The 10,647-nt window shown below is 51.1% G+C and overlaps 2 protein-coding genes across 2 annotated transcripts; both read right to left on the bottom strand.

Annotated features, from left to right (window-relative positions):
- Nucleotides 1-1,124: 1,124 nt before the first annotated feature.
- PHYSODRAFT_251872 (pectate lyase) lies at nucleotides 1,125-3,649 on the bottom strand (the record flags this gene model as incomplete). Its single annotated transcript, XM_009539508.1, has 3 exons — nucleotides 1,125-1,451; nucleotides 3,390-3,532; nucleotides 3,559-3,649. 3 exons carry the CDS (start codon nucleotides 3,647-3,649, stop codon nucleotides 1,125-1,127), a joined length of 561 nt encoding a protein of 186 aa, XP_009537803.1.
- A 2,151-nt stretch (nucleotides 3,650-5,800) lies between these two features.
- On the bottom strand, nucleotides 5,801-6,467 carry PHYSODRAFT_289030 (hypothetical protein). The gene has a single exon (XM_009539507.1). The coding sequence runs from the start codon at nucleotides 6,226-6,228 to the stop codon at nucleotides 6,019-6,021; it is 210 nt and encodes a 69-aa protein (XP_009537802.1). The 5' UTR covers nucleotides 6,229-6,467; the 3' UTR covers nucleotides 5,801-6,018.
- Nucleotides 6,468-10,647: the final 4,180 nt, after the last annotated feature.

Genomic DNA, 10,647 nt, shown 5'->3' with positions numbered 1-10,647 from the left:
CTTTAGTGCGGCATCATGCCGCCAGCATGCGCACTAAATCTTGAAGATCCAATCTGGGGATCTACCACGCTTCTGGCTGGCATCGTGCCGAGTGTACATCTATTTTTGCTTAGTTCGAAGATTCGATGGGCTAAAACATCCTACAGCGGCTGCTATTGCGGCAAGTGTAGTGCTAGCGGCTCCGAGATCGGTGCAAGACTAAACCTGGGTCGATTCGGATTTATTAAGACGACCCCCTTCAGTCAAAAGGACTGCGACAAAGCGACGCAGAGTGTGCAGTTTAAGTGGCCTTCTATTTGAGCATAATTAACTGACCTATAGAAGCCTTGATATGTAGTGAGACGTGCCTATATGCCGACCGTCTTTGAGTGTTGTTGTTGTTTCTGCAGCTGGGGTGTGGAGTCTGCAATCTTTTTCCTTGTCCTAGAGTTGGGGATCAAAGCTCTTCCTGAAGCGACGCAGAGTGTGCCAATCTGTGAGTTGGCACATGCGAGAAGGCTGTTCAATTTTTTGCCGGTCTGGTGTCTAAGCCAGCGAATGGACCATTGAACATTCACGCGTACGATTAGATAGTACTTCAATGCAGGGTACTGGTAAGCTTTCGACATCAGTCGGGCTACCCCAACGTCCTCTTATGAACATTCGCCGGGAGCCTACGTCAGCATGTTACTACTATTATTAATACATGCACGGTATTGAAAATGCGGACTTTTGCTTCAAAGCCACTGCTTCTGAATTCGGCCACCCGGCGGCTGCACGTACACCGTATTGCGTACCGAGCAATCCCCACCTTCTGGCAATAAGTCAAAAGCTTGAACATTCACGTTTAGATCCCTTTAGCTACGATTCGGGTAAGAGGAAGTTTGTTTTCCAACGACGACCATTGGTGCTTGAGCTAGCTGCTGCTGTTGTTGTTGTTCTCAGTGTTTTGCTCGCTCTCGACAACGTGAACATCATCATAAGAGTACTGGCACACCGGATACTTCTCAGGATCACCGGTTTCACGCCTTTCGTATTCAGGCCTAAGGAGGAGGCATACTCCGTGTAGTTGTACGTGCTCGGCTTGACGTAAAAGTTTCTGAATACAGCTTGGTCGCCGAAGTTTCCGTTCATCATGACAATGCTCACGTTTGGCTCATCCCGCGTTTGGTCTTGATGATCTCCAGGTCAACGTAAGTGTTGCTGACGTTGAGGAAACGCGGACGGGGGTTGCACACGCAGTTGCCACACGAGCGATACAACTTGCCGAAGTCCTGCACGAAAAAGCAGTCAACGACCACAGTGCCAAAGCCATTGTGTTGGATCACCTTGTCGTCCGCGTAACGCGCTCCACCGCCGAGAACTCGGGAGACGCTGGAGGCGTCGCCGCCATTGATGCTCAAGGCATCCTCGCACACGTCCTCCCACCACACGTTCTCGATCGTGCAGTCCGACATCTCGCAGTGAACTCCCTCCATTTGGTTCGTTCCAATGATGGATGACGTTCTTCAGCGTGGCGCCGGGTTGAACCTCGAACACGGCCTTGGACGTTCCATTGCTCTCAGTTTGGCCCAGGCACGTGATGTCCGAGCGGTCGTAGGTCTTCATGCCGCCGTCAAACACCTCTCCAGACTTGACGACGTAGACTTCGGAGAAGCTGACATTGCCTGACTGGCAGGCCACGTTCCATCGGGCACGGGAAGACCGGTCACGATTGATGCGGCAAGCACGAAGGACGTACCTGAAGCGAGCATTTGTAGCATTGATAGTGGCTCGGAGGGGGGGTGCTTGGAGCGCGGTGAAATTGGAAATGAGCTGGAAGTATGGCTGCGTGTTGGAGGTGAGATTAACGCAAGGACATGGGCTAACGACACGATGACGTCCTCGAACGTCACAAGTTCATACAAATTAACAAGAACAGTTTCTTGGCTACGGGTCGACGGAATCCACAACTTGTTCATGAAGTGGTTTAACGTTGCACGCTGCAAAGAGGCGGTAGCAGCTTCAGAAGTGCGTAAACTCCCTGGATTTAATCTTCGAGATCGGTTGCTTGCATGCGTGCCATGGTCGAGACTACCCTCCGCGTCAAAGCAATGACGTCGGCATGTTAGTTAAAGCAACGCGCCACGCTAAAGCAACAATTTGGCGGTTTTCAGCATAATTGGAACGCGCAGCATTTGCGCGGCATTGTTGGTACTGTAGCCTCGAAGATTCGATGGGCTAATCTGTCCTACAGCGGCTGCGAGATCGGTGCAAGACTAAACCTTGGTCAATTCGGTTTAAGACGAATCCCTTCGCTTGAGACGACAGCACTGCTGGTAAAGCGGCTTGATACGCATAAAGAGTGCGCCAACCTGGCGTGAGTTGGCTGGCATGTGAGAAGGTGTCAAATGTACTTCAGTACTTGCTGCCTAGCGTCTAGACCAGCCTAAAAACGATTACATTCACGCTCACGATAAGACCAATTTCCATGTATAGTAGGATACTTCCGCTACGCTGGTAAACTTCTACTGTAGTAGTACAAGATTTGAGCTGCCCAAAGTCCTCTCATTAGCAGTCGCGTGGGAAGTAGTAGCAGCCTGGCATGACTAGCGTTTTGGTGTTGAAAATGGAGACGTACGCATCAGAACTACTGTCACTTTATTCGCTCAGCCGATGGCTGTACGGGCAGAGAATGGAGCGCCCAGCGATCCTCTTGTTTTCGCAGTTAAGTCAAAAGCTCGAACATTCACGTTTACTTCCCCTTAGCTACGATTCGAGCAAGAAGCTTTTTTTTGTTCGACGACGGACACTGGTGCCATAGCAGCACTTGTAGTTATAGCGACTGTTGTTGTTGTTGCTGCTGCTGCTCGGCGTTGTTCTAACTCTCGACAATGTGAACATCGTCGTAAGAGTACTGGCACACCGGGTTCTTTGGGCCATTGCTCAAAATCACAGGTTTTGTTCACACCAAAGGAGGACGCGCACTCCGTGTAGTTCTCCTTACCCGGCTTCACGTAGACGTTTTTCAGGAGAGCCTGACCGCCGAAGTTTCCGTTCATCATGACAATGCTCACGTTTGGCTCATCCCGCGTTTGGTCTTGATGATCTCCAGGTCAACGTAAGTGTTGCTCACGTTCAGGAAACGCTGACGGGGGTTGCTCTTGCAATTGCCACACGAGCGGTACAGCTTACCGAAGTCCTGCACGAAAAAGCCGTCAACGACCACAGTGCCAAAGCCATTGTGTTGGATCACCTTGTCGTCCGCGTAACGCGCTCCACCGCCGAGAACTCGGGAGACGCTGGAGGCGTCGCCGCCATTGATGCTCAAGGCATCCTCGCACACGTCCTCCCACCACACGTTCTCGATCGTGCAGTCCGACATCTCGCAGTGAACTCCCTCCATTTGGTTCGTTCCAATGATGGATGACGTTCTTCAGCGTGGCGCCGGGTTGAACCTCGAACACGGCCTTGGACGTTCCATTGCTCTCAGTTTGGCCCAGGCACGTGATGTCCGAGCGGTCGTAGGTCTTCATGCCGCCGTCAAACACCTCTCCAGACTTGACGACGTAGACTTCGGAGAAGCTGACATTGCCTGACTGGCAGGCCACGTTCCATCGGGCACGGGAAGACCGGTCACGATTGATGCGGCAAGCACGAAGGTTGCAGCGGATCCGAGAAACTGGAGCATGGTGGACGAAGATATCCGGGAACTTGGTTGAGAAAGTTGCTGCTCGATGCGTCCAAGAAGTGGGAAAAGGAGAAATGAGGAATGAAGGAGACGTCGAGGTTGCCCCGCCACGACGCAAGCGACCTGATGGTCGGGTGCAATCAACGCTGCCTTGACGCTTTTGAGCGCTACTCACATCAAGGACACGCGCGAATACAAAACTCGATTAATGTTGTTCAATGTTTTTCGCCACCTGGTGGTGGTTTTGTGGGCTTGCGTACTGCGGACAGATCGACACGCTCAATCACGGATGTGTCGGGGGCAGGCCTTCCGAAAATACAGTCGCCGCAGCTTTTGAAGCTGCATCACTAATAAGTTATTCCGCGGACATACCGAGGTCAGAGAAATAAATTATTCAGTATATTGCAACAATTCCAACACAAGATGACAACCTGTATTACGTAGTTAAGGTTATACTAACCTAAGCGTTCACAACCTTCGACACCGTAGCGGCTCCCTGCAGACTTGGCGGGTGCTGAACGGGTTGTTGGTTGCCATCTTGATTCGAAAATGAGGACGACACTAGGAAAGAGACAAACTTGGGGATGCTAGCATGTTAACTATGGTAAGGGTGTTCTAACCAGTGCTTTGTGGCGTCTAGAAATGCAGCGGAGACCCAGAAACGCAAAAAAAAGTAATTACCTAGGAAAAACGTACTTTTTTGAAAAATGCTTTTAACGACTGAAAAATACTTTGTAAAAAGTCAAGCCGTAAGTTATTCCACTTTTTCCACGGTCGCGTAAAATAACTTATTCCGTACTAATATTTCCGTATATTTGCCGTACAATCTTATATTCGGAAGGCCTGGTCGGGGGCAACAGACAAGCGCAGCCTGCAGCGGATGGACGCTTCTCGTACACTGGATTGATTCACCTGTCGAGCCCCACCGCGTTGACGCGAACGGAGTTGCCGCCGTAAACTCGAACACAACCGCTAAAGCAGCATGTCACAAGGCCCTTGAGGAAATGTTCGTACGCTGAATCATGGATACATGTAAGCGTGTACTGGGGTGGTTCACATCGTCACACCCCAATGCTTTGATGCGTAGTTTCGCTGAGCGGTCCTCATGGGTCACCTTTCTTCAGGAAATACTCGTAAACTCAGCTTGGCTCAAACCTCTACAGAAAATACTCGCAAACTACAACAGGTTGCTCCAGTTCATCCCATTATGGTTGTTGCTCTCGATAGACGAGTGCTCCGATACGTACCGGTAATTGGACTTTCGACTAAGCAAACGTAACGCGAAATGAATATCTGGGAACTGAAATCAGATAAATGTACATGTGCAGCCTACCATGTAAACTTGCACTTAGCGTCTGTGCTTACAATACCCAGTACATGTACAAAACGTGTTAGTTTAGCACTGTGCAGGGCAGTGTCGTTGTCCCAGTGCTAATGCTACCGGTAAGCTTATAAGACCCAGTACATGTATACTGATACCCCACCACGGTGGTAAGAGTGGTAAAAGTGACGGCTCGCGTAAGGCGTCACAATAACTTACAACTAGCGGAGCATCACGTTCGCTGTGCTCATGTTGCTTCAGGGGCCGACATCCAAAACTATGTTGGTCACAGAGTTTTGGACGACGTCCCCACTCGAGAAATTTGTTGCTTCTCCATCCGCTTGGCTATTTTGCAAACAACATACCATTAGATCTTGTTGACGGTAGACCAGCACACTGTAGTAGGTTTCGGGACTACGAGGGAAGCTGGTGTTCCCGGGCAAACCAAAGCTCTGTTTTTGGTTTAGAGGTAAATCGCAAAGTGATCTCTGTCTGCGTCTCTGCTGCTAGTTGTCGGCTGCTTCCTGCCGACGAATCCTGCTATACCTTCTGCCAGCGTCTTCTACCAAACCGACTTCTCTGTCGATCGCATTGGTTTTACTGTTCTCGCTATTCTACTGCCAGCTTGATGGCGTCAATCCATAGACGTCGCCCGTTGAGTGGGCTGGGCTTGCTTCCGTGAAACCCTCCACTACATATATCTGTCCTGGGGTTCGAATGCGGGCACACGTACATGTATATTCGACTATAGTGTACAATGTAATGGCAGAATGTGCACTACATAGTTGCAGTGCACACTGGCACAACGAGAAGTGAATGAGGGATTAACGACATGTTTAAATTTCGTGGTGTGTTCATTTTTCAGTGTGAAAATACGAAGGTGTTAGTACTTAAGCTTTCGCGATCCATAGTGAAATGGTATCTCCAGGTGTCATCTGCACCCAGCCGCTACGGCCGATGTCGTTGCCGCGACTCTGACATGCACGGTTTTTCAAAAGTACCCGTCTACACGCGTAGGTAGTTAACCTCATCAACAGCTCCTGGTTCTTCATGGTGTAGCTGGCGTGGAGTTGCTGCAGCTTGACCGCAATGTCATCTTGTGCCGCCCCTTACGTTGCTTGCGCTTGAGGTGGGCGTGCTCCACGCTCTTTCGCCAATTCATACCGCAGGTTGAGCTGGACGAGGACTTCCTTGACTGCAACGCACAGCTGCAGACCGGGTGTTTGTAGATGCTCTCACGCTCAGTCAAGAAGTTCATCTTGCGCTGCTCGTTCTGCTGGGAAAAATAGCATAATCAGCCTCAATGCCTTCATCCAGACCATGGTGGCATCACTGCAGCTTGGCACAGCGGTATGGCACATGGACGCCGCCATACATAGAGCCATTACTGCTACCGAGAGGCACCGACACAGCTGCGGCTCGTACTGCTCGAGCTGCTCCAACTGATTGGCCAGCTCGTCATCTGCGCATAGTCTTCAAAATAAGCAGGAGAAGATACTGTACCTGTTGCGTCCTTGTAGTTGCTACCCGACGGCACGTCACCGATACCCGGTCATCAGCACGCTAACCTGCCTGCGCTCTCCTTTAACTCTTGGGAGTCTCGCGGCGATCCGAAGGGGCGCAGACTTCTTACCAGGCCGCCGCAGAGCGACCCTTTTTACGATGGCATAAGGTATGACAGGCAAAAAGGCCTAATAAGGGGTCCTACAGCGGACCAAATAAAGGTAAAATAGCGCGTTTAAGGCTATTTCTGATATCCTCCATACTAACGGCCGAATTTGCTGTTTCATAACTTCGACCCTCGGGTTTTATGGCATCGTCATGTAGTGACGTCAGATTAGTTTGGGATAAAGTTAGCCGATACCACCTTCCAATAGACGTCAAAATGTTGCTTAACCGAGGTATTTTTTTCAGGTTTTGGTCCCGTGTGAGTGACACTAAATTGTGACCCTAACCCATTCGCAGAATTGATGTAAAAACTAAAGAGGAGTGTATAAAAGAGACGTAAAGACTCACTAAATCAGAGTCGCATGATTATAGGGGGGACTTCGTCCCCAACTAGTAATGGAGCACCTCAGTCGCGTTGCTCCGTCGAGTTGCTTAGGGGGCCGACATCCTGCAGTGGAGTCTCCACTTCAGGCCGACGTCCCTACCCTCTAATTGATCCAGTAACTCTATCAATCACCATGACCATCTTTTGTAGTGTAGTGAAGCAAACTTTGAGTCTCAGTGCATGGTAACCCATGCAGATCATCGAACCAGTAAGCAATTAACAACACTGATGATGAAGTCTTCATTATCAGCTAATACTATCGCGAGATTCTCTATTCTATCGGCAGCAACTTGCGAGGAGCATAGCCAAAGCAAAATCGCGCGGGGTGCCCGTGAAGCATGTCCGCGTAGGAGCGCCCAGCGCCCAGCAGGACAGCAAACGAACCCGTTGTTGCGGCTTGGAGCTAGTTGCGTGGTGCGGGGTGTGGGCTCCCAAGGTATAAGGAGACCACCTGCGCCACTGCCAGGAGCTATCTGTAGGCTACAGGCTGTAGCTTCACAGAGTATTGGTCATGGTGAGCTCTGCGTAGCACGTATCCACAATCTCTTTTAGCAATTCTAGCCTTGCAAGCGCTAACTCACTCGTAGTAATGGATGCAAGCGCTGACTTGGCGCTCTAAATCGGAGTGAAGCCGAAGACTAGGTGGCGCTTTTTTGCGCTCGGTGCGATCTAAAGTGTAGTAATTTATCTAAAATCAAGATTCGCTTCCCGCTGCCTGTTTGATTAGCGTTTATCGTCGAGGCTCAATCGTGCCCCCCACTTTAATGGCATCGACCCTTCTCAGGAGGGGTCATTCCAGGTTTTACGCAGTGAAGCCTTTCTATGGATCAAGAGAGGGTTGTTGAACCGAGGATTTTTGACCCTGGGGAAGCGATTCCAGTTGTACTGTAAACCCTAACCATTCGTGTCTCAGATTAGGAGAGGTAAGTAATAGAGGTAAGAAATATTGTGCCTTGCATGATTTCTGTCTAAACAACGACGTAATTCGTTGTTTTAGCAAATCACGGTGATTAGCCCATCATTGAGTTAGGAGGCTAACTCGTCGATTTAAGATAGAATAGCTGCTAAGACAACGAGTTAACGTTGAGTTAAGCTCACTTTCGTTGAATGGCTGGAGTAAATCCGACAATACTACGGCCCTGACATTCTAATTCTAACTCGCTCGCTTTGTCTGATTGCTTTCTAGTCGTGGCGATCTATCGTACTAAACTATTATACGTCTACAATATTGAAGAACATCCCTGCTTTTATATCGAGGAGCTGCAAGCAGCTTTAAAGTCAGCGTTTCCTGCACATCCAAACATTTCTAGTAGAAATTTTCTACTGCTACTATATGCCGTGCTCTGAAATTCGAGCTTGGTTTAACGCGAGGCCACGACGAAGAGAGCGAAGAAGAAAACGTCCCCGCCGAAATCGGTGCTTACTTTTATGCAAGGAGTTGGCACCATTCTATCGGGGACCTTATCAGTTTGTTTTCTTCCAGCGACAACTGATTTATTCTTGCAGTGGCAACTGCTCCGTTCTTGCTCTGCGTTGTGCTTGGTACTGGCGGTTGATTAGCTTAACTTTAACTTAAGAGTTAGGCTGCGAGATATGATCACCGGGAAGGATTTGCTCGTTGGTTTAGAGCCCTTAATCGCATGCCAAAGTTCGTGCAAAGCACAATAGAATAAAGAGGAGTGATAGATGATTATAAGTGGGGACTTCGTCCCAAATAAAAAACTCGTATACCACTCAAAAGCATTTCCTCTCGGGTGGTGTCAGGCGAATGAACAAGCGACTTTGTCGCCATGCGACCTATGCTGAAGACTGTAACTAAAAGAAGGGCGAATTCAAGTCGGGGGCGATACACACCTACATGTAGCTACACGAGCAACGGTAACTCGGTACTACCCCCCGACGGGGGGCCCGTTCAGTGACGGACGGCAGGCAGTGCCTGACGGGCCGTCGTGCCGGCCCCCACCGTTGCACTCGATCGGCGACTGCATCTGTTCCGTTTTCGGCCGGACAAGGCAGGCACCACACTGTGGTGACCACAGTCTACTGCACTGTAGGTAGCCATGTTGAAGCATGCAGTACGAACGGCTCCAACGCGGCGTCGTGGTCCACCTCGACGGGTGTCAAGCTTCAACGCTCGCATTGCAGCCCAGGCACTGTCCACACAAGATTCAGGTCCAGGTACTGCGCACGCCGGCCAAACTCGCTTCCAACAGCAGCGTTGCAACCGCCGTGACAACACGCCCGCGCGCCTATCGCCTCCATGCCGAAGGCGAGTGTCCACGACGACAGCGGAGACCGTGGCGCGCCGATGTGATGCACAGTTGAAGTGATGCCGCCGTTTGGATGACGGCCGCCCGCGGCTGTGTCCGCACGGACCTCTCCAAGCGCATTCCGAGAGGGTCGGATGTTCAGCACGCTTGCGCCAGCATACTTTGATCAAGGGGTGGGTCCGTGTCTCAGACCTGCGCAACTTCATACCTGGAAATCGTACAGTATTGATTCCCATTTTCGAGAAATCACGTATTAATCTATTCCTACAATGAAATTGTTCTCATGGCGCTTTAAGCAGGAAATTAGACATATGGCATTTTGATAAGCATAAGGTATTGCAAAGAACGCGATTCTACAGGCTTTGACACTGCGTTCCATTGGTGACGCCACTTGGCCGCAGATTGCTCGCCGGCGGCGCACTGGCGGTTTGTATGAGGTGTCTGCAGATACACTGATCAGGCGTGCAGCCGCCCCCCCCCTCCTCTGATCATCCCGCGGGCGCAAGGAATTGTCCCGAGCCGAACTCGATGCCCAACACGAACACGGCGTCCGTGCGTTGCGACTGCGGCCCGCCGCGTGACGCCGGTTTGTTGCCATCGCCGCAGATCAGCAGGACAGCATCAGGTCGTAGGGGAAGGCCTCCTCGTCCTCATACTGAAAGCAAGAGGCTGCTTGACGCGAGTTGAACCGTGGTTGTCCCGAACAGTGGCCCCTCCGAACTACAACTTTGCCGGGCAAAAGTTACACTTGGATTTTGTATGGGACCGCCTCTTTTCTGGCGTTTGTGGGTGGGCCGCTCAGCCATTTTCGCATTCCTCCACGTCGTCCACAGGTTCGCAGCGTCAGGCGGCGGCAGGCAGCGAGCGGCAGCGTTTGGTTGTCGCCCCCCCCCCCCGCGCTCCCCCTCGGCGTCCCCCGCCCGCTCAAACCCTCGGCGGACGCAGGCACTCGACTCGCCTCTCTACCTCCATCCGCCTCGGCACGTGCAAGAAGCAAGCGAGTCAGCACGTTTGTTCCAGTGCAGGTGCGACCGACATCACTTTGCGTCTAAACGCATCGCGCGTTAGGGTTGCCAAATGTTGGAAAAAGAAAACTGAGACCTTGCCTCTTGCATTTGCATTTGCACTTGTTGCCAACAGGTTAGAGACTCCCGTGTGCGACGGAGCAAGCGAGAGGTGTGTGTTTAGAGGCAGGAACGGCAGTAACGGCGACAGTTGCGGATCCGCCTTTAGGCTCGACCGCTGAAAGCAAGGCGCAAGGCCAGTCGGCAACTTTTCCAGCAGCACAGCACAGCACTGAGCGCAGGTTTAAGCCAGTGCTAACCGAGTTTAATAAGGGGAAAAAGAAGCAGAG

This window comes from Phytophthora sojae (genome assembly GCF_000149755.1).
Source record: "Phytophthora sojae unplaced genomic scaffold PHYSOscaffold_13, whole genome shotgun sequence".
In the NCBI taxonomy this organism is placed as follows: Eukaryota; Oomycota; class Peronosporomycetes; order Peronosporales; family Peronosporaceae; genus Phytophthora; species Phytophthora sojae.
Note: the sequence above shows the minus strand (reverse complement) of the source record. Positions and strands in the feature narration are given on the sequence as shown.

Bases quoted from the DNA above. Each gene is read 5' to 3' on its own strand.
- PHYSODRAFT_289030 (XM_009539507.1), bottom strand. From the start codon at position 6,228: ATGAACTTCTTGACTGAGCGTGAGAGCATCTACAAACACCCGGTCTGC.